We start from the raw sequence: 23,519 nt of genomic DNA, 5'->3' as shown, positions 1-23,519 counted from the left end.
TGGTGGCTCAGATGGTAAAGGATCCACCTGCAATGCAGGAGACCCAGGTTCAATCCCTGGGTCAGAAGTTCCCCTGAAGAAGGGAATGGCAACCCATTCCAGTATTCTTGCCTGGAGAATTCCATGGACAGAGGAGCCTGGTAGGCTACAGTTCATGGGGTCGAAAAAGAGTGGGACATAACTGAGCGACTAACACACACATACATACACACACACACACACACACAAAATGTCTGGATGAACTCTGGAAGTCTAGCTGGCAAGTCCCAGCTGTGATACCCATGTTTGTATATGAAAGTCTATGAAATTTTTCAAAGGCAAAATAAAGGACCTACAGTGTCTGCATTTGCTTTTGATCCAAATGTGAAACTGAAGCTATCAGTTATAAATAAGAAGGCAAAAAGAACCTTTTTTCATTTAAAAAAAAAAAAAAAACACTTCCTGAGACTCACAATTAAACCAGGTATTGTGTGTGTGCTAAGCATTTACACTCACTTATCCCCTCTGTGCAGGCAGAACCTTTAAAATCCCAATTTAAAGATAGGAAAATGGAGGCTCAGAGTATATAGATGGTAAGTTGCAAAGACATCTATGAGACTCTAAATCCTAAGCTGTGCTTGCCTCTTTATGGCAGTTTTTGTTATTGTCGTTGGTATAATTATGCTACTACATATCTGCACTGCCTCTACTATACAGCGTAGGTTGGCCTCACCGCTGTGTCTGGAGGAAGCAACCACCCATTTTACATATGAAGAACTGAAGCTCAGAGAGAAAAGGCGAAGCATCTGAGCTGGCCCAGCAGGGGGCTGCTGACCTGGTCCAGACCCAAGCTTCTGGCTCCTCTGCCAGTGTCCTTGCCATGGCCCTGGCTGGCACATACCTGTGGAATGAAGTTTTCCACGTTGTATGGCTTCCGAAACCTCGTGTTGAGTATGTAATGCGGGGAGCACAGACCGGCATAATACCTATGATCTAGAACTGGGCCCTCCAAGTTGTTTGTGAACAAATTAATCCTGCAGGGAAGAAGAGGCAGAAAAGGGGGTGAGGTGAGTATATAATCCCAACTGGTGGACCTACTAAAGGACACCCAAATTCCTGGGCACAGCACACATGGTCCTCAGTATCTGTTGAGGCTTTATCCCCTGCCACTCCCAGCCACCACCACAAAGCCTGTCCCCTACTACATGGAGATGTTCTCTCTCCAGTCTGTTTTGCTCTTTCTCTTCTTGGTAAGGGCTGTTCCCTATGCCTAAATACCCTTCTAGCCACTCATCGCTTGCTTAGTTGCTCAGTTGTGTCCAACTCTTTGTGACCCCATGGACTGCAGACCACCAGGCTCCTCTGACCACAGGATTTATTGGGCAAGAATACTAGAGTGGGTTGCCATGCCCTCCTCCAGGAGATCTTCCTGACCCAGGGATCGAACCTGATTCTCCCTGCATTGGCAGGAGGATTCTTTACCGCTGAGCCACCAGGGAAGCCATACTCACTCCTTTATCTCTTACTTATCTTTCTAGACTAAGTTCTTTTGTTGTACTAAGCTGCAAGGAGATCCAGCCAGTCCATCCTAAAGGAGATCAGTCCTGGGTGTTCATTGGAAGGACTGATGCTGAAGCTGAAACTCAGCATCAGTTTTGGCCACCTCATGCGAAGAGTTGACTCACTGGAAAAGACCCTGATGCTCGGAGGGGTTAGGGGTAGGAGGAGAAGGGGACGACAGGATGAGATGGCTGGATGGCATCACCGACTCGATGGACACAAGTTTGAGTGAACTCCGGGAGTTGGTGATGGACAGGGAGTCCTGGCATGCTGTGATTCATGGGGTCGCAAAGAGTCGGACATGATTGAGCGACTGAACTGAACTGAACTGAACTGTACTAAGCTGCATTAGAGGCCCTTACTAGATCCCATGCTTGCCCCATTCATGCATTTATTGTTCTGCACCTACTGTAGTTACCTTACAAGAATGGTCTACACGGGAGGTGATGAGCCAATGTGCTGGCATTCACAAGTTATGTAACCTCAGGCATACCAGTTAGCCTCTGTACCTAGGTCTCCTTATCTATAAAATGAGAACAAAGAAAACCCTATCTCTTGGAGTGCCTGTGAGGATTACATGTATCCATATTTACTAAGTGCTTAGAACATGGCTTGTTCTGGGATAAAGACTTATTATTATTTACCTGTCATCTCCCCAAGCGGAGAAGGCAATGGCACCCCACTCCAGTACTCTTGTCTGGAAAATCTCATGGACGGAGGAGCCTGGTGGGCTGCAGTCCATGGGGTCGCTAGGAGTCGGACACGACTGAGCGACTTCACTTTCACTTTTCACTTTCATGCATTGGAGAAGGCAATGGCACCCCACTCCAGTACTCTTGCCTGGAAAATCCCATGGATAGAGGAGCCTGGTGGGCTGCCATCTCTGGGGTCGCACAGAGTCGGACACGACTGAAGCGACTTAGTAGCAGCAGCAGCAGCATCTCCCCAAGATTCTGTGCTCCTTAGATATGGTGGTTTTCCTTTTAATTTCTGTATGCCTCCTATCACAAGACACTAAATTAATTCCAATTTACTGAGTTTCTAACTGGAAACAGGCACAGTCACGGATGGCTCAGGACATCACCTTATGTAGTGTCCCTAAAGCCCTGGGTAGTAGATGTCATTATGTCCATTTAGAAAGGATGAAAATCTCATCTCTACCTCAACATTATTATTTCTCACCACCTCCTAAGGCAAGCCTCCATTTCCTGACCTGCTTTGACTATGACTGACAGCTCTGTTTCTTTTGTTAAAAGGAGTTCTGTCTCCTTTCAGCTTCTGCCTATTGGTCTGCTCTGCTCCTACCAGAATCATTTCAGGCTGTCTTTCCTGTGATAGGGTTTCATGTAGCATAATAATGTATATTCATTTATTTTCTTTAATACCATAATAATCAATTACACATGTTGGTTCAATGAATCCATAGGTATTATTACTATACTCATTTAACAGATGAAGAAAGTAAGACACAGAGAGGGCAACTGACCTGCCCAGCAGCTGGTGGGGCCAGGACTCAAAGTCTGAGCGTCTAAGTCTAGTCAAGAGCAGAGTCTGCTTTCTTCCCACCACATTTTTTGCCTCTCATGTGTTAGCTTATTACCACGGCATTAGCTTATTTATCCCTCACAGACCTAAAAAGAAGGGTGTGACTGACTTCTGTCTACGAATGACAAAACTAAAGCACGAAAGCCATCCCTCTGCCCCTCTTGCAGGGTCCAGCTCCTTCTGCTGCTGGCTTTGTCTGTCCACTGCCACCCTCATTGACCTGTGACCCCCCAGGAGCTCTAACTTCCCAGACCTCAGTGTCCTCATCAAGGAGATGGGGCTTATCATCGCTAGTGTCTAAGGCGGTCCTGGGAGGAGGTCTTCCCCACATGAGGAGGCTGTGTCTCTAACAGCAACCTTTCAGGATGGAGACCTGATGTTTGCTTAGGAAGGAGGAGAATACCATCCAGGGCCTCTCTGCTTCCCACACTGCGTCACATATGCTGATCTGTGAGGAGAGGCCCTGACTTTTCCCCTAGAGGCTGAGAGGCTGCACAGCACAGCAGGAAAGGAGGCTGAGTGCCAGGCCAGTCAGCCCCTTTTGATCCCTCACCTCCCCGGAGGATTTAACCAACTGAGAGCCCCCAGACTAACTGCACACAGGCTGCCGGCAGAGCCATGCTGGAAATGCACTCCTGCACTGACCAGTCACTTGGTGGCCTCTGCTCTGCGCCGGCCTCTCTTGCTGAGGCCTCGGGACAGAGAAACAGATAAAGCTCCCTGGCAGTTGTCAACAGCTTTCAAAGGTAATGCTTAGAAAGTACCTGACATGGTCACAGAGCAGGCATCAAATAACTCTTCCCCCAGCCCTCGTGTGGAGCTGCCATGCACCACCCACCCCCCGCACCCCCACAGCTCTCTCCTCAGTGCTCCCTCCTTGCAGTCACATCTGGTCCATCTGGTCATGGCACGTGCTCCCAGAGCCCCCGGGTCTGTCGTCAGGAAGCAGCTGCGAGCGTCTGCTAACACACCAGCCTTTTCCAGAAGGGAACAGAGGAGCCACTCTGTCTACCGTTCCCTCCCTCTCTCTTCTCCAGATCACATTTACTTGTATGTTCTCCCCACTCCACAACAGAAAAAGGTAACTTACCCACTGGCCAGGCTGCCAATGGCCCAGTATTGCTCCATTTCCTGCTGACATTTTTTATAAGTCTTTCTACAGTTCGCCTCATCTGACTGGTCTCCACAGTCATTGTCCCCATTGCAAAGAAGTCTTCGGTTTATGCACCTCCCTGGGAAGGAGAAATGGGGTTACCCACAGGTCAAGGCCAGGAAGGGGCAGGGGGGGTGGTGGTTCACATGGCTTCAGACCCACCATGACCCAGATTCTTGGCTGCAACTTTAATGCTCTGTTTGCATTAGTCCTCGTGTACTGGGGGTGAGTGGTCATGGAATTCACTGTTTATTCCCCGTCAGAAGCCAGTGTTGTGTTTCTGAACGCTCTTGAGGGCAGGTTTGCTAGGCAGACCGGAAGGAAGGCTGGACTCCTCTGCTTGGGACTGGAGAGAGGAGGTGGGTTCAGAGGGCCCTGCAACAGTACCTGCTGTGGCACCTTCCGTGTGTTTCCCGACTCCCTGTCTCAATGTATTCATCTGTAAAGTAGAGACGCCATCATACCTACCCCCAAAGGTCACTGGGGATTCAGACAAATAAATGCAACAGTACCGACTCATGGTAAGAGCTGGGTATGTGTTATTACTATTATTAGTGCTTTGATGGTCTAAATGCATACTGCTGGTAAGAACTGGCAGGAGGATTGGAACCTATAGCTTTCTTATCACAAACTCACCACATTAAACAGCACTGCCTTCAACATCAGAGCCACTCAGACTAGTAGATATTAAAAATATTTAGACTATATATTTAAAGTTATTTGAGGCTCCTCCACTTCCTTGAAACTCTTTTCCCCATTGACTTGACTTCCTTTCTTATTTGCATATCTTTTGGGAGTAAAGCCCATAAAACAGGTGGCCATTTTTACTTAAGCATGTCTGTTCATTTTAAACCAATGTTCTTTGGGTATTAAAGGCAGAAGAGTAACAATCTCGTCTTCAAATGTTTGTTACAAGGCATTTAAACTAAAGCTGGCCTGAATAACCATTATTGGCTTTGGTCAGAATCATGGAACACCAGTCATAATGAGTCCATGGATATATGTAAACATCTTTCAGATTTACTGGATGGAGCTCTGCGTTTGCAATAATGCCTAGAAATTGCTCTAAGAATCCCTAGTTCTTTCTGAAAAGATACTAAAGCACAGTTCACAAAGTTGTGGCAAATGTAGAGAGTTGTAACTTGCGTCTAGGTAATCTGGGTCAAAATACTCTCATTTTTGTTGCAGCCTTTGAGAAAGAGAGTCAGGTTTGCCTGAATTAGTTAAAGGAATTAATTGAAAAGAAAGTGTTTACTGAGTTCTGCAGCTCATGATAATTCATTTGTTTGCTCCTTCCTTCCTTCCCTCTGTCTGCCCATCCATCAGTCCTTCGTTTTTTCCTTCCTTCTTTGAATCAAAAATGTTTCAAAGACTATCTCATGCATTAAGGGTTATGCTAAACTTGGTGATACAGAAATGCAGGGACTATCTCACCAAAGTTTTCAGAGATAAATGATGCTACCACCCCTTTGAACTATTGCAGAGAGTGTGGCTACATTGTAGTTAGCCCCAAACCTCTGAGAAAGCCAGCAGGGCTCACGGTCTGCAAGGACCTCTTATACCCACTGTGTACTTGATGCTTATAGCAAACTTATAAGGTGTTAACATCACTTCTGACTTTCTGTGTAGACAGCCAACATGAAGAAAGGTTCAAATGACTTCTTCTAAATTACAAAGGCAAAATAAAATTTGATTTAGGATTTCTGATTCCAGCACACAGAATTTTGGTGTCCTTAATGTCAGTGAATGTAATTTGAATTTCCAAATTCCTAATTATATCTCCTCCACTTACCTCCTAAGTGATTGTGGGTGAGTAACTTCTCGAATCTCAATTTCTCAATTAGTAAAATAGGGGTAATATTAACACCTACATGGTAGGGTTGTTTTTATGAAATAACATGTGTAAAAAGAGGTCAAGGAGGACAAGGAGGCCTCCTGGCCTGACACATGACTTTGATCTTGAGCACTAGGCAATAGCCGGTGCTCCCATCATCACATGCCATCACCTCACTTGATACCCATCCCCTCCCACTCCTGTGCCCCTTTATACCTGTCTGTGCACATACAAAGCCTTCACATCGCACTTGACTTCTGCATGGTCTATTGGAAACACAGTCTTCAACTTCTTTGTCGGAGAAGTTGCATTGTTCCCCATGGAACTGAGAGGGCCGGATCAAGTAGGCATGTCTGTACTATAGCAGAGAGGAGCAAGGTGAGACAGAGCCAGAGCCTCAGGGACATGGGGAGCGGAGGGCACACTTAAAGATCTATATTGCCACTGGCTGTTTACCTATTTCAAATAGCCTGGGAACTCTCTGAGGGCAGGGACTTTATCTTCAGTCTCTGTACCACAGTGATCAATACAGGTTTGTTGAATTTGGGGAAAGCATGGACTTTCAAGTCAAAGGTAGTAAGTGAATTGATGGGGCCAGTTCAGTCTTTCAGCTTGATTAATCCAATGGGTTGATTCAAGTATTCTCATTTACTAAGTAGCTTAAAATGCAGAAGTATCCACTTTGGAGCCACTGACTCTGTTACTTTCTAGTTATGTGATACTGGGTAAGTTACTTAAGCACTGTGATCTCAACTTACTAATCTGTAAAATGGGGATAATTATGTACAGCTATGTAGTTTCAATTATATATGAAATCTCATTGTTGTCTGGTACAGAGTAGGCATTCAATTTCTTCTGCTTACTTTTCTTTTGAATTATTAATAATTTTAGCAGTAAATATTTCTCTGTCTCTACTTTCCTGTTTGTTTATTCCAGAAATATTGACTGGATTTCCAAAATATTGATTCAGCTACACAATGCTGGAAAAACGTGGGTGCTTTTTATGCTTTGTTTGTATTTGATCATAACCATGTCCTGTGGACTGTTCTCAAGGAGGTCACAGCTGCTGGTGGTGGTCATGATGGTAAGCACAAGGCAGTGAACACACAGTGGGAGGACAGCCGTGATAGGGCCAGGAGAGAGTGCTCCGTAAACAGAGGGAAGTCCTCAGCACAGACTTAGGAGACGGGGAAGCGACATCAGAGCTGAGCCCCAAAGGGTGAGGAGACACGTCAGGCAAGCATGGAATGCTGGCATGAGGAGGGGAGAGAAGGGCAATCGGGATGGAGGGAATTGCTGTGCCAAACCTGAGAGGCTAGAGAGTACGTGCCTTATTCCAGGAAACAAGAAATCCACCCTGGCTGGAGAGAAGAGTTAAAGAAGGAGAGTGAGAAGAGACGGATGGACATGGAGCCAGGAACAGCTAAGGCAGGCCCTCCTGGGCCCTAATAAGGTTGGATTTAGTACTTCTTCGTGGTAAATGAGAAGCCACTGCAGGGGAAGGAAATTATCAGATTTGGGTGACTTCCAAATGCTAGCTGCAGTCAAGATTTTGGTGCTACCAAAGGCAGGAGACCTGTTAGCAGTCCCTCTGAAGACTGACACGTTAACCAGCCCCAGTTATTATGTGCATGGCATCCAGAAATCTAGAAAAGAAATATAGACAACCATCCACCTCTGCTCCTTTGCATTTCTAGAGCATCTTTCTTCCTAGGAGACAGGGGCTGGCAGGACAGGGATAAGGTCTGCAAAGAAGATACTAGAAGACTAGCACCAGGCACCAGAGACAAAATGGGTTTGAGGACTGTGGAGATGATAAAGGAAAGACATCTCTCAATCCCTGTTGAAAGAAATGATGAACTCCCAGCCACTGACCCTGCAGACATGATGTCCAACTGAGGGAACATGCATAGCAAAGTCTGAGTGTAGAGCTCTGACTGGATGAGTGGATGGATGGCTGGCTCACACTGGGTCTTCCTGGTTTATGGTGCAGATGAAGCAATTATCCAAATAATTGGATCAATGTTAATCACGTCAGCAATAAAGCCTACTGTGGGAACTGAATGTATCTGCTTGGCTCTCCACATTGATCCAATTAAGTGTGTAATTGTCCTGGGCCTATTCCACAGCCTCTTTAGGGTCTTAGCTCATGGCTGCTTTGGTTGCCCGAGGAGCTGGGAAAAGTGAGAACCGTTCTCTATTCTGTGATAAATGTGCTGTTCTTAGGCCTGGATCCTGCATCAGCCTTCCTGTGACAAGAAAGCTCGAAGAACAAATACCACAGAGATGGTGTGTTTTGATTGGTTGAACTGGCTAGACAAGAAGCCGATGGCCCAAGTTCAAGATCTGTCTTTACTACTAAGTGAACCCAAGAATTCACTCACCTGCTCTGGGTCTCTGTTGATCTATCTGCCTAACAGAAAGGGTAACAATTATCCTCCCTTACAGAGATTTCAGGAAATGTAAGGAGATCAAACACATATTTATAGAGCACCTCAAACATGTTAAACATTGGCCTATACACCAAAGACACAGAATTGAAGAAGTTTTTAAGCACTTGCAGTTCAATGGAAAGGCAAATAAAAGAAAATGAGGAGTGCTAGGACACAGCAGGAATAAGGAGCTGTTGCAGTTCATAAAGGAGTGTCTGGCTAAGAGCGAGGGGTGCTGAGAACTCAAGGAAGGCTTCTCAAAAGAGGTGGCCCCTAGCAAAGTTTCAAATCATGAGTAGGTGTTAGTCAGTGAAGGAAGTGGGAAGGACATTTCAGCCTGAGAACAGAGTATGAAATGGTTAGAAAAACACATATATTCTCTGTGCTGGTGTGGGGGATGTTCTGTGAAGATGTGGGCCAGGTCTATCTAAGGTGTGGGGACCTTGAAGACCATGAGTCTGGACTTGATCCTAAGGGCCATGCATAGGCTTTGGATGTTCAAGCAGGGGACAGACCAGCCAGACTTTCATTTCCAATGGCTCCCCTGGCTGCCCCATGAAAGATGGATTGAAAGAATAAGGCTGGAGGCAGGAAGTCTAATTAGGAAGCTGTTAATGGGAGAAAGGACAGATATGCTTCAAAACAAACCTGAAGGATCAAAGGCAGGATCTGATTGCTCCTTGGAAGCTCAGAGGAATAAAATTCATTTATTAAATCAGCCAACATTTATCAAACTCCTACTATGATCAGCTACTGTCAGCAGTACATTAACTGATCTTGCTGAGGGACAGGGCTCCTGGAAGCTTAGAGGTCTCCCAAGGTCTGGGTACCTACCCTTTTCTTCTGACAGGGATCACACGTGGTCCAGGAGGACCAGCTGGCCAGCTCGCAATCAATAGGCAACGGCGTGACATCCACACTCCGCGTCTGTCTCGTCTTGGCAAGGCTCTCATTGACTGCATTTGACCCAAGAGAGGGTGGCCTTTCACCTCTAAAGGTCATCACAGAGAAGAGAGTGAAGTATCAGGAGGTAATTAAGTCTACATTCCACTGCCTATCCATCCATTCAATAAATATATATTTGCTCATTTATGCAAAGCTGGCTTCCCTGGTGGCTCAGTGGTAAAGAATCTGCCTGCAATGCGGGAGACCTGGGTTCAATCTCTGGGTTGGGAAGATCCCCTGGAGAAGGGCATGGCAACCCACTGCAGTATTCTTGCCTGGAGAATTCCATGGACAGAGGAGCTTGGCGGGCTACATACAGTCCGTGGGGTCACAGAGAGTCACACATGACTGAGGGACTAAGGACAGAACATTAGTTTATCAGTCAAGTATCAGTTAACTCATTCAGCAATATTTATGGAACCCTCAGTTATTGCCTCAGATTATGGCTAGCTACAGTCAAAAGAGTATTGCACTCTGAACAGAAGATCATCCATCAGCAGCTGGGTGATCTTGGTCTGGTTTTTCAGCCCCTGAGCACTTCACTTTTCTCACCTATATAATGAGAGAACATACCTCATAAGGCTATTTGAAGGATTAAATAAGAAAGTATATGTAAAAACACTTTATAAGGTCTAAAATGCTTGAGATAGACAGGGATTACAACCACAGCTAGATGTATGACCTCAAGCAGTACCCTTCCCATCTTAGGGCCTCTGTTTTATCCCCTGGAAAATGAGAAGTTTGAGTCCAGGTTCGATGCACGATACTGGATGCTTGGGGCTGGTTCACTGGGACGACCCAGAGGGATGGTATGGGGAGGGAGGAGGGTGGAGGGTTCAGGATGGGGAACACATGTATACCTGTGGCAGATTCATGTTGATATATGGCAAAACCAATGCAATATTGTAAAGTTAAGTAAAATAAAATTAAAAAAAAAAGAAAATGAGAAGTTTGGACTAGGTGGTTTTTAAGTCACTCTTTCATGTTATGAGTCTATGAAACTTTTTCTGAGAACAAATCATATTCAGGATACTGTGCTCAAGAGAACACAGAAATATAAGACACAGCTTCTGCTCTGGAACCCACAGTTTGTCTTAGGATAAGAGAAGACAAACATGTATCCTTCCTTGGCTCTTCCAGACTTTACCAAGGAGGCAGGGTTTTTAAGCATGCAGGATGGATGGTCTGAGTTGAGCTTTAGGACATCACCATGGTTGCAGTATGGAGGCTAGATGGAGGTGGGGAAAGCCCAGAGGCAGGAAAAGCAGGTAGGAGGCTCAAGCAATAGTACCAATGAGTGATGTGAGCCTGAACCACTCCGGCATCCAGGGGATAGAGAATGGGGGAGACAGACATATGAGATGTTTTTCAGGGGGAATGGACAGAGTGATGGGTAACCAGACGGGATGTGGATTAGAGAGAGAAAGGGGCTTAGGATGATGCTGGTTTCTAGTTTGGATGTGTGGTTGGGTGGGTGGGGAAACCAGGAGCAAAGGAATTTGTTGCAGAAGATGGAGTTGGGGCATGCTGAGTTCCAGATGCCCGTGGCGTCACTCAATAAATAGTTCCTATGTAGATCTGGAACTCAGGAGAGAGATTTTACACTAGAGATACAGATCTGATCACGAAAAGCCACGGGAGAGGATAAAAATATTCCTGAGAGATACCAGCCAAGAATAAGCCCTGGAGAGACTAGTGTCTGCCAGGCTAGAGTGAAGATAGTACATAGAGGTGAGTGGGGGATGGGAGAGGTAGGTGGTGCTACACCTGCAGAGCAGTCAAACAACATGAAACCTGAAATCTGTCTAGAAAATAAGGTAACATTTTTTGTTTAGTCCCTGGCACTCATGGGACATTGAGTAAAACAGGCAAAGAAAGGTCATGTTCTTTAATCTGTTTATGCCTCCAGTTTCCCCATGTGTAATACAATGGGTATATTATAATTTCTGTTTTTCTTCCATCTGAAAAAATGTATAGCAGTGTAAAATTCTTTGTAATTTGTGTTTCTTTTCAAGGCATAAAGGGAGAAAAGAAAGAGAATTAAGATTTGTTGAGCATCCAGGACTTGTCAGGTCCTGCATGAGATGTTTCACCCTTGCCATCTTATCTAATCCTGACAGCAATGCTAGAAGGCAGCAACCTCCTAGACAGATGAGGGATATGGTCAAGAGCCACGTGGGGGTCCGAGCTGAGCTCTGCTTGCCTCTAGTCTCTGTGCTGCATTCATTTCCGTACACTACCCAGAAAGAACAGGGCCAGCATTCCCTCTACCAGTCCCCTCCATCTCCAGGCAAGGCCTCCTTCATCTCCTTGTCCAAGATTCAGTCCTTAGGCAGAGGCATCACATAATCTCCACTAGCACATCACTTCAGACAAGGTCATTAACAATACATTCTCACTTGGCAAAAGTCCTAAAAAGAGAATAATATTAACTACAGTGAAATCCATCTCCATGACCACCCCAGAGACCAGCAAAAATCAATTGCCTCGTAAAGTTGAATGTTTAATGAAAGGTCAAAGACTACTGGAAACCACATGTGGGTTCTTTAAAATGGTTACTTGAGGCAGGACTTGCACAGCAGTTGGGGGTGGGGGGGGGTGGTTAGAACTGTGCTCTTATCTACTAATTTTCCCAGGTTTGACAAAACAATACTGTCTGTGATTTGGCTTCACCTTAAGTATGCATTTGACAGCGCTGCAGGGTATCCTCTTCCTGTTTTCACTAAGAAACCGTTACATTGTGTTTTTAGCAACTATCCATCCATTTTGGCCCACAGTGGAGACTGAGCAGATAAGTAATGTGTACACATGCTATTAAGAGTCACAATTACTTTCTTCTCTGAGATTTGAAAGCCTGTTAATGGGCAAGATGATCACTTACAGAAGGAACTTGGTAAAAAGTAGTTATAACCACCAGATCTCTCATTTTTGCACCCAATTTCATTACAGAGGTGGCAATATAATGAGGTAATCAGCTGAATGAATAGTCTGTTTGTAAATTACACTGGATAAGATGTGTGTGGTTTATTAGTACTACAAAATGCAAATCTGAAAGCAAGTGTGTGCATGCTAAGTCGCTTCAGTTGTGTCCCACTCTTTGTGACCCTATGGACTGTAGCCCACCAGGCTCCTCTGTCCATGGGATTCTCCAGGCAAGAATACTGGAGTGGGTTGCCATGCCCTTCTCCAGGGGATCTTCCCGACCCAGGGATCAAACTCTCATCTCCTAAGTCTCCTGCATTGGCAGGTGGGTTCTTTACCACTGGCACGATTTGGAAGCCATCTGCAAGCGAGGCTAGCATTCAATTGCATCTTTAATTCCTGGGACTAGCATGGACCCAACAGAAGACAGGGGCAGTCAGGACCTCTGTGTATGGCTATTGTAACATGTGCCTTCACACTATGAATTTACAGAGATGAATCAGATGGGTGTTCTGACCAACGGACTTGACTCTGTCATTCAAAATTCTCTTTATGCTTTAATGTTGAAAAATTAAACATGCCCAGAGAACTACAGAAAACAAATAATAAATACTCAGGTACTCACAACCCAGGATTGGCAATTGCTAACATTTTGATATACTTCCTTCAAGTCTTTTTTTTTTTAATAAAAAATAACCTTATAAATTTGACATGTGTGGTTGACACCAGCTCCAGATCCATTTTCCTCTCATATTCTTCAGAGGATACTACAGTCATCAATTTGGTGTATATCCTTTCAGTCTTTCAAATGTTTATATATACACATATAGACAAAAGATACAGCATTGCTTTTGTGAGCTGCACTCATACGAGGCATAGTATTCTATAACCTGCTTTTGTCAATCAGCATGGTGTTTCCAGGGACTGCCCTGCTAAGGCCCTGTGCTCCCAATGCAGGGGCCCAGGTTCAATCCCCAATTAGGAAACTAGATCCCATATACCATCCCATGACAAAAAGATTCTACATGCCACAGTGAAGACTGAAGATCCCATAGGCCACAGCTCAGACCCAGTGCAGCCAAACAAATAAATTTTAAAAATAAATATTTAAAAAACACTGCATTTCTGGCCCATATATGTTGACTCATAAAGATATCTTGTTCCTTCCTTTTATCTAAATGTTCCATCATAAGACAGGCATTTAACGTTTTCTTTTTGAAGGACATTTACAGTTTTTCATCGTTTGGCAATTGCAAACAATGTAACAGCAAACACCCTTCTACGAGGTGTTGGAATGTATCCCCCACGTAAAGTCTGACAAGAATGAACCTGCCTTTCCTCGAGGTGTGTGGAATGCTGAGGACATATTTCACTCAGTTCTTGTCTCCTAGTCTTTCTAACAGGAGTCTCTGATCAAAATAAAGATGGATCCACCATGCACGGCAGGATTAGGTCAGCAGTAAATTGCGAGCCATCAGTTTATATAGATGGGGTATGTCAATATATTTTGGCTTTCTGTAGAAATGCCCTGACACAACAACTTTCTTGTCACACACAATTTGTTAGGCAGCTGCATCTCCTTTGCAAATAAAATCCTTCCTCTTTGCTGGAAGGGGCAGCTTCTGGGTGGCAGGTTTTCCATTTCTCTTCTCTGTGTCATTTGCTGTTGTAGACATGGAATTTAAAGCCACATCTCAAGGCAACACATGTGTGGTCCAGAGATACAGAAATGGCCTTGGAGTCCAGCAAGGCAGATCCACAATGCAGGTGGAGAAAGGAGAATGTATTAGCAAGAGGCAGAAAAATACAGGGGCTCTGGAACCAGAAAAAAAAAAAGGGATTTGGATCCATATTTTGTTACATATTAAGTGAGGAATCCTGAAATAGTTGCACTCTCTCTCCAAACCTCAGTTTCCTTCTCTGTAAACTGTAAATGATAGCACTTACCTCAAATAGCTGTGAGGATCAGACCTAATACATCTAAATGCCTTACATAGAGCAGCAATAAATAAACACACGTCTGTCTTATGAAGATGGAATGAGAATTTCATCTGACTTGATTAGAAGAGTAACTAAAATTGGTAGCCTTTCTTAGCTAATATGAAGGTCTCAGCATTTTCTGTTGCAGAACTGAAGGCTATTCTTCCATTTCATCTAAGGGATTCAAACATATGCCATGTTCAAGACTGCTCCATGGGAATCACAGGTCGAGGCCAATGCACTAAATCTGGATTCAGCTAAGGGTTTGAGACTCATGAGATGTGAATGAATCTCTTCTCCTTTCTGAGGACCCACTTGCTGCTCTGCATAGTGTGAATAGGTACAACAGCCATCTCATGACATCACTGGAGGGTTCAGCAAGGTTTCCCAGCCTGTCAGCTTCACTCATCTTACCCCTTCATGTCCTACATCCAAGTGAACTTCCTAATATGGAAGTCTGACTGTGTCAATCCTTCCATGGCTCCCCACTACTGAGGATAAAGTTCAAGGTCCTTAGCCAGAGTACTGGTGCCCCCTCCGAGCTCTTTCCAGGATCTGACTCCTGCCGACTCTGCCTTGGTCCTGTCTTTGGCAGCTCCTCACTTTAGCTTGCTCCCTGAGTAGCTCAAATGATAAAGAGTCTGCCTGCAATACAGGAGACCTGAGTTCAATCCCTGGGTTGGGAAGATACCCTGGAGAAGGGCATGGCAACCCACTCCAGTATTCTGGCCTGGAGAATCCTATGGACAGAGGAGCCTGGTGGGCTACAGTCCATGAAGTCACAAAGAATTGGACACGACTGAGTGACTAACACTATTACTACACCTTGGCATGGACATGCAGCTGCAGGAACAAGCCAGGCTCTTTCATCTCCACACCCTTGTCCAGGCTGCTGCTTCTTCCTGGAATGCTCTTCACCCTCTCCCATTTGGCAAACACCTACTCCTACAGAAATATTCAGCTGAACCCTCGACTCTTCTAGAAGCCTCTCCACACTGTCTTCGGAAAAGCCAATCACCCCTTCACCCTCTCCCATTTGGCAAACACCTATTCCTACAGAAATATTCAGCTCAACCGTCCTCTCTTCTAGAAGCCTCTCCACACTGTCTTCGGTAAAGCCAATCACCCCTTCTTCTCTGGTTTTCCACTTGTTCCTGTACTCTCTCTCGCAACAGTACACCTAGATGTGCTCCCATGTTGATTTTCTCCACGAGAACATGACCCCTTTGTGTCCTATTCATCTCAGCATCCTGAGAGCCTGTGAGAGGTCCCACACAGGGGTCCACATGTGGGTAGGGTTGCTATAACCCCTTTAAACCCTCCTGATAGACACATAGTACACACAAGGAAGGCCTTGGCTGCTTCATTCTTCTCAGGACCAAGTTGAGGTTCTTTCTATCATAATAGCTAACAGTCATTGAGTGCCCAATATGGGCAGTGAAAACTCACCGCCCTGGTCTCGGGTGGTGCCCAGCAGGGGCTGAGTGCTCAGCAGAGCTGACACCAGGGGCCGTCCAATGGGCACCAGCTGCTCCTCCCATGAGAGGCTGTGCATGCACAGCCTTTATGTGATGAGTGAGAGAAATGACATTAACAGTCCTTCCTCCGATGGAACGGCTCACAAGGAGCCTGGGACACGACAGCTTCAGCCTCTCTCTGCAAGGGCAGCAGCTTCTCCCACACCAGGACGATCCCCCAGCTGATACATCACTGAGGCTTCCTTCACTGGATCCCACTTTGAACTTTCACTCAGATTAAGTTTGAGCTTTCAACTCAGATAGTTTCTTTAGCCTGTTTTGCACCCAATTAAAAATAATCCTAAAAGATTGAATATCTGGAGTTTGTGTGTGTGTGTCGGGGGGAGGGTGGTTTGAGAGCAAAAATTTAGCCTGATGAACAGGTAGAGTAGGTCACTCTTGCATTAAAATCATTGCTATAAGTTGGCTTTTCTTCCTCCATACATAACAGACCTTTTGCTTAAGCAAGTATGCTGAGGCTTTGTTCAGAATACAGAGCAAGGATCCTATTCTTCTTAGCGTGATAAAATACCTTTAAACGCGTCAGTTTCCTACGAGAACTTTTGTTGAAGTCAGTGGCTGGGTTCCACAATAATTTGAAGAGTTGTTGATATAGTGTAATCAGATGCATGTAAATTGCTTCAGGAGATGTTCCTTATTCAATAGGCATGTGACAAGGAGAGAGGGTCAGCATGATATGGCTTTATATTCCCCATCATATTATTGATTAGGAAGTCATTTGGAACTATCACCTACCTGGAGCTGGGCACACTGAAAGATCCCAGGGCAGCACAGAGAAGAAACAGCTCTGCCGGTACCCTCCAAGCCCATGTCCTGGAGGTCTTCATTTTCCCTCTGCGACAGGAAGTCTGACTGCAGCTCCCAGTTCCATGAAGAGTCTACCCAGGGAGTTCTGTCGTCAGCTTCTGTTTCCGGAGAGTAAACAGCTGGGCAAAGTAAACAGAAAGCCACCAGTGACCAGAAACACCTAGACTTTGCACAGACAGAAGACTTATCTGGGACTCCAGACACCAACAAGAATGGTGGAAAGCTTAGATTTTATTCACGTGTAATGGATTCTGGTGGAGAAAGCAATGGCACCCCATTCCAGTACTCTTGCCTGGAAAATCCCATGGACGGAGGAGCCTGGTAGCCTGCAGTCCGTGGGGTTGCTAGGAGTCAGACACGACTGAGCGACATCACTTTCACTTTTCACTTTCATGCACTGGAGAAGGAAATGGCAACCCACTCCAGTGTTCTTGCCTGGAGAGTCCCAGGGACGGGCGAACCTGGTGGGCTGCCGTCTGTGGGGTCGCACAGAGTCGGACACAACTGAAGTGACTTAGCAGCAGCAGCAGTAACAGATTAAACATTTGTCTCCAGCATTTACTGATAACCCTGAGAGCCACAGTGATAGCAGCACATGAAAAAGTTCAATAAATACCTTTTACTTATCACCTGCACCCTTCACCTATCACCTCTCCCGTGTTAAAGGTAAGAAGACTTGATGGTTTAGCACAGCAAAAGCAGGTGCCATTCATGTAGGGTAATTCAGACTTGTTTTATTTGAGCCTGGAAAAATGCTTCCCCTTTGAATTTTCATCTCTGAATGGCACTCTGTGCCCTGTCATTTTTACGTACCATTAAACAGGATGAAGACAAAATGTGATTCTCAGGGTCTCCTGTTTTCATTTTTGGCCATTTCACGAGGCATGCAGGATCTTAGTTCCCCAACCAGGGACCATACCCGTGCCCCTTGCATTGGAAGAATGGAGTCTTGTCCACTGGACCACTAGGAATGTGCTCTAAGGGTCTCATGAAATGGCATAATCCAAGCAAACGTTCACTTTGATACCTGTAGAAATGATTCCTAGAAACGATTGCCTGTGGCCACATGTGAGGTGTGTCTTTACATTTTCAGGTCCATTGCAGCCAAAGCGTTAGCCCTGACTCCCAACCTGGAGGTGGTACCCACCCTGCCTGGCAAGGAGCACAGAAGTGTGGTGTGAAAGAGGCATGGTGCAAACTCAAAGGTCATATACAAATGGCCCCGGCTCTCAAATGTACCCCTACCACTGACCTCTCAGGATCAACAAGTTAAAGTCCAAACTTCACTGACCAGGCATTTATAAAACCAATCTTCAGACCATAGAGAGTTAAAGGAACGGGGCCGACAACCATCCTATCTCTGTTGATCAGGCGGGTGTAGGTGAGGGTCCTAAGAGGGAACAGGCAGTGGGCAACTTGAGGGTGGTCTGGTAGAAAGAACACAGACTGGATTTGACTTCCTTGAACAAGCTACCTAATTTCTTTGAGACTAATTTTTTCCCATCTGGAAAATGGGGATCATGATTCATTAATACTTAGCTCATAAGGTTGTTTTGAGGCTTAACTATATAAAACATTAAACCCTTGACTTATTCCTGACACGGGTTGGAAGCACCAGCCTGCTCCCTGTCCTGCCCTGTCTGCTGAAACAGCTGGGCTGGGGTTTGGGAGTGCAAACAAGGAAGAGTGGCAAGGGGATGGATGGAAAGCCGCAGAGGGCAAAGGCCCTTCACAGTAATTGTGCCCAGAACACGGAACACAAGCTCTGCTCTCAGACCCTCCCGTGTGCATTCCACTTGTCATTATCCCAAGCTCAAGGCACCATCTCATCGCTGTCCCAAAGGATGCAGTGACCTGAACTTTGACACAATTGATTGTGGTAGTTAATCATTTGTAAACAAGCAGAAAATTGCATTTCAAGAAAGATCCATGTCCTTTCTCGTTTCAGCTTGCCTTTAAGAGGAGCCACATCTTTACACGATGGGGTTCTTGTTCAACCTCCTAAACTTGAAGGACTCATGAAGAAAGCCACACATTTTAGAGAAAACAGTTACATGAATGAGTCAGGTGCTCACTCACCTCTAGATTTTTTATACATGCTGTTCCTTCTTCTCAGAATATGTGCCGTGTAGCTAAATATAAGTCATTTCTTATGTTTCATATTAACATCACTTTCTCAAGAAAGTCTTCCCAATGGACTTTTCTGGGCTTGATCCCAGGCACCAATGGGTCTCCTGGAATTCCAACCTCATAGCGCCCCCTGGTGGCTTTAGGTGCTACTCGGCCTCAGGCTGTGGTGATAATACAGGTATTTTTCATGGACAGTTCTTAGCAATCTAACAGTTTTCCCCATATATCATCTTGTTTGATCTTGACAAAAAAAAACGAAGTGTCATCTTATATGCCTCTGAGATAAGGTTCCTCAATTGGTTCTATAGTTGATAAGAGATAAATCTATTGCTAGATTCAAGTTGTTTTTTTTTTCTTCCTTATTCCTAACCTCTTCTTTTTATAATTCCTACGCTTTACAAACGTCCTCTTAGGAATTTATAGGACTGATGAATATCTAGTACAATGATCACACCTGCCTCTCCACTCTCTGGCCATAGCTCTCTTCTTTGGCCAGGAAAGTGGGTTTTAAAACAATCATGGGCCTTCAGGCTTTTAAATGATATGTAGCAATTCATAGCTCCAGGTCTATGGACCTACTGACAGTGTTGTTTTTCCCCACTTTGATAATTAATTTTCTAGCCTCCTAAACCAATGCTACATGGTTTAGGTTTTTGTTACAGTAACATTCCACTCCTGGTACCCACTTTTTTGTAGTAGTTAGCTTTTGCTGTATAACAAATACTCCCCAAACTTGCTAGCTTAAAAGAATGGCCGTTTATAAGCTCAAAATTCTTTGGGTCATCAAGTAATTCTGGGCTAAATAAGCTGGGTGGTTCTGCTAGTCTTGCCTGGGTTCACTCATGCAACCTCAGCCAGTTAAGAGGGTTGGCAGGGGGCTGGTTGCTACAGAATGGCCTTACTTACCAGCCTGAGGATCCATCCTTTCAGTCTATACATCTGGGTTGTTGGCCGATGTGATGGGATAACTGAGCAGCATGTCTCCAAAAAAGACTAATTAACCAAGGCTCTTTCACGGTGGTCTTCATGGTTCCAAAGAGCAGCAGGAAAGCATAGGCTCCAATGCACAAGTGCTTTTAAAGCTCTGACTGAAGTATGTCTTAAGACATGGCCAAATCCACATTCAAGAGATAGAGACATAGATAATATCTGTTGATAGGAGGAAAAGCAGAGTCACTTTGCAAAGGGGTGTGCATCAGGGTTTGTTGGAGAGAATCTGGGGACATTTTGCAATCCACCTCAAACATGCTACTTTCATGCTGAAGCAGTTAAGAGCCAGCGTGCCTTGTCCATTTCTCTCTTCTTCTGTGCTGGTGACTTCAAAGCATGTGCTAAGGTAACAGTGTCTTATGATGGAGGGAGCCTACAGCCCTGACACTGGTTGAGGAGAGTCCCTGCTGATCCATGAGGAACTTCCTATGAGTGAGATTTAAACTTTAATTGCACTATTTCGTTGAGACTTTGTGGTCTATATGTTACTACAGCAACAGCTACCCTACCCTGGCTAATATACTCTTCTGCTACATACAAAATTCAGTGTGCACGTGTGCTTTTCTATAGGAAAAAGTCTATAGCCCTCCTCAGATTCCAGAAGGATATGAGACTCAAAAGAAGTAAAAATAAAATAACACAAGAAGCAAAAATTCCCTCAAGAGCTAGAACTTCTTCAGCTCACAGAATTATCTGTGGTCTCTTTGAAGGCAGTGCAAAGCAGTCTGAAATGTTTGGGACATCAGACAGACCTAGATTGGCATTTCATTTCTCTCATTTATTACCTTATATCCTGAACAAATCCCTTAAGCTCCCCGAGCACTGGTTTCCCTCGTTTCCAGTGTAAGCTTGTTGAAATAATATTTCAATAATCATTTACTGAGAGCTACTAGATGCCAGGTACAATCCTAGGTGCCTAGATATACAAATGAATATGTAATAGACCTTCCTGTAAGAGCTGGCACCATGGTGAGAGGGACAGACACAGTCATATATCAGGGCAGTACCGTGGTTTGGATTTAGCCAAGTGTGTGTGTGCACATGTGTGCACCCGCATGGGTGTGCATGTGGTCACTGGGAAATGTTTCTCAGAAGTGATGCTTGAGTTGGCCCCTCGGGGGTCAGGAGGAGTTAACAAACCAAGCACCAAAGGGAGGGTGTGTGGCAGTTCAGGGAGAGGCCAGAAAAATCAAGATGCAAAGGTGAGAAATTACACTGCATGTGCGGGGAACCTAAGACAGTCAGTGTCGCTGGAGTCTGGAGTTCAGCTTGAGTAGTGGAAAGGAATGAAGCTAGAGAGGCAGATGGGAGTCAGAAGTAGGGCTCAATGGGCAGGGCTAATGATATGGATTTTATCCTCAGTGCAAGGGGGAGCTCTCGATGGGTTTCCGGAGAGAAGGAAGGGGGTAGCTTTCTTTGTGAGAGAGATTGCTAGGCTGCAGTATAGAGAATGGATTAGAGGGAGGCGAATTGGAGCAGAGAGACCGGTTAGCAGACTGTTATAATAGTCCTTTGAAAGATGATGAGGGCCTGAATTAGGGCAGTGGTGGTGCCAAAGCAAAAGAGGGCATAAACACAGTATCCGTCTCCTGTCGTTGAGAAAAGCAAATAACATACTCTTTGTGAATGGCTTTGTAAACAATGCAACTGTGCACAAAGGTGGGATTATTATGACCGAGATTATGGTTCTCTGTTAAGAAGGGTATATTAAGTACCCAGGGCTGAGCTTAGCAGCTGTTTCAAGCAGCCGCCCTCCACACAGCTCATGCTTTCTTCTTGGTCACCTGGTCCTGTGGATTAATGTGCCCAGACTTGTCTATCTTAAGTAGAGTTCCTTGTCTTCCAGGCTCACCGTCCAGAATTCTGGAGGTAAAGCTTTATGCCCCTCCTGCTGTTTCAGAGTCCTCATCAGGGTCTGGGAGTCCCTCACCTCCAAGGTTTCCACTGTAGGTTTTTCCGTGAGTCTTGGGGAACCTGATTTAAAACAGCCCTTGGCATCCCGCTGTGATAATTGCATCACCAGTGGTGGTGACTCATATTGGGACTCATCCATGGAGGGGTGTTATCACCAGGGTGGTGCAAAACGGGGCCAGACAGAAGTATGAATGGGCTGAGAGGGCAGCAGGCTCTTTGGAGGACTAACTGGCAAAACAATAACCCACGGGAGAAAAGGAAATGTCTCTATTCTGAAAATAGAAACATGAGAAGGGAAAAAAAAAAATAGCCAGTAAAATGAATGAAGAGTCCAATCTTCTCATGGAAAGAGAATATGGATCCCCAGCCCCTTCCTCTGAGGCAGTTGGCTTCACTACGTTCCTGGCACCCCCACAATTCTGCCTGGGTCTATGACTAAAGTCACGTGAAATACAGGGAGAAGTGTGAGTGCCACTTCAGCCTCCCTTGTGCCATTCTACCGTCAACTACAAATTGGCACTTGCCATCTACCTCTGCAAGGATTCAATCAGGTGCTGCTGTAGCTGCTCACCTTCAGCACCCCCTGAAGGGAGTTCAGGTCGGAGAGCAGAAATGAGGCACTCTGTGCTCTGGAAAAACTGGCAGAACAGACCTCCAGAGAGAGAGAGATTTTCAGGAGCTGATTTTATGAGCCCAATTCTTGCATTCCCTCATATTTAGAAAAGCACTTAATTCCTTTATGGTGACATCTGCTCCTCAGGACTAGCAGAAAACCTTCTACAAAAAAAAAAAAAAAATGCTTGATTGCATGTACTTCCCTTTTACCAAAATCACATATACACTGAGCCTCCCCACTACCTCTTTGGAGCAGTTTCTCAAGAGCTACCTAGGATGCCGTCTCCCAAGATATAGTTCTCATTTTGCCCCAAATAAAACTTAACTCACAACTTTAACATTGTGCTTTTGTTTTGTTTTGTTAACACTACTCTCCCTCTTTTCCTTCAACCACCTGCCAAATGTGGATACCTGTGGTGACCTTGGGAGTCGGTATTGAAGAAGGTGGAAGCTCTGGCAGGTTGGATTCTTGTATGACTGTGGAGCAGAAACTCTCCCCACTCCCTGATGAATGGTCTATGCCTGAGCAAGAAAGTAACTTCGACTGTGCTGAGCTGCTAAGAGTATATACAATGAAATTCTACTCAGCCATAAAAAGAACAAAATGTTGCCATTTTCAACAATATGGATGAACTTTGAGGGCATAATGCTAAGTGAAAGAAGTCAGATGGAGAAAGACAAATACTCTGTGATGTCACTTAAATATGGAATCTAAAATGTAGAACAAAATAGTGACTATAACAAAAAAGAAACAGACTCACAGATACAGAGAACAAACTGGTGCTTACCCGTGGAGAGAAGAGGGAAGGGACAAAAGGCGTCAGGGAGTGGGAGGCGCAAACTATTGGATGTAATGTAAGTTCAAGGATGTGTTGTACAACACACACAAAAAATGACAATATTTTGCAATAACTATAAATAGAGTGTAATCTTAAAATTGTATAAAGACTAAGGAAAAATTTTAATTAAAAATAAAAACATGAATGCCAATAAAAAGGAAATAAACTTCTATTGTGCTGAGCTGCAGAGATGTCAGTGTTTTCCTGTTATGCACATTACCTAAACGAATACACTCTCTTTCCCACAGTTCTCATTCCCACCCCCATGGAACTGGCAAATCTCCCTTGGAAAGGAGTCATGGGTTCTAAACAGTAGCCAGTATCTTCAACAGTGCT

General features: G+C 44.9%; 1 protein-coding gene across 1 annotated transcript in view; it reads right to left on the bottom strand.

Moving 5' to 3' along the window:
* Window positions 1-16,978, bottom strand: part of C8B (complement C8 beta chain) — a 44,907-nt gene extending 27,929 nt beyond the window's left edge. Inside the window, exons 1-5 of the mRNA XM_005903330.3 lie at window positions 16,624-16,978; window positions 9,338-9,494; window positions 6,288-6,429; window positions 4,175-4,316; window positions 881-1,013 (exon numbers count right to left, since the gene is read on the bottom strand). Of these exons, the coding sequence (XP_005903392.2) occupies window positions 881-1,013; window positions 4,175-4,316; window positions 6,288-6,429; window positions 9,338-9,494; window positions 16,624-16,715 (666 nt within the window). The 5' untranslated portion in view covers window positions 16,716-16,978. The remainder of the gene's footprint in view (window positions 1-880; window positions 1,014-4,174; window positions 4,317-6,287; window positions 6,430-9,337; window positions 9,495-16,623) is intronic.
* Between the last annotated feature and the right edge of the window lie 6,541 nt (window positions 16,979-23,519).

This window comes from Bos mutus, chromosome 3, assembly GCF_027580195.1.
Source record: "Bos mutus isolate GX-2022 chromosome 3, NWIPB_WYAK_1.1, whole genome shotgun sequence".
Lineage (NCBI taxonomy): Eukaryota > Metazoa > Chordata > Mammalia > Artiodactyla > Bovidae > Bos > Bos mutus.
Note: the sequence above shows the minus strand (reverse complement) of the source record. Positions and strands in the feature narration are given on the sequence as shown.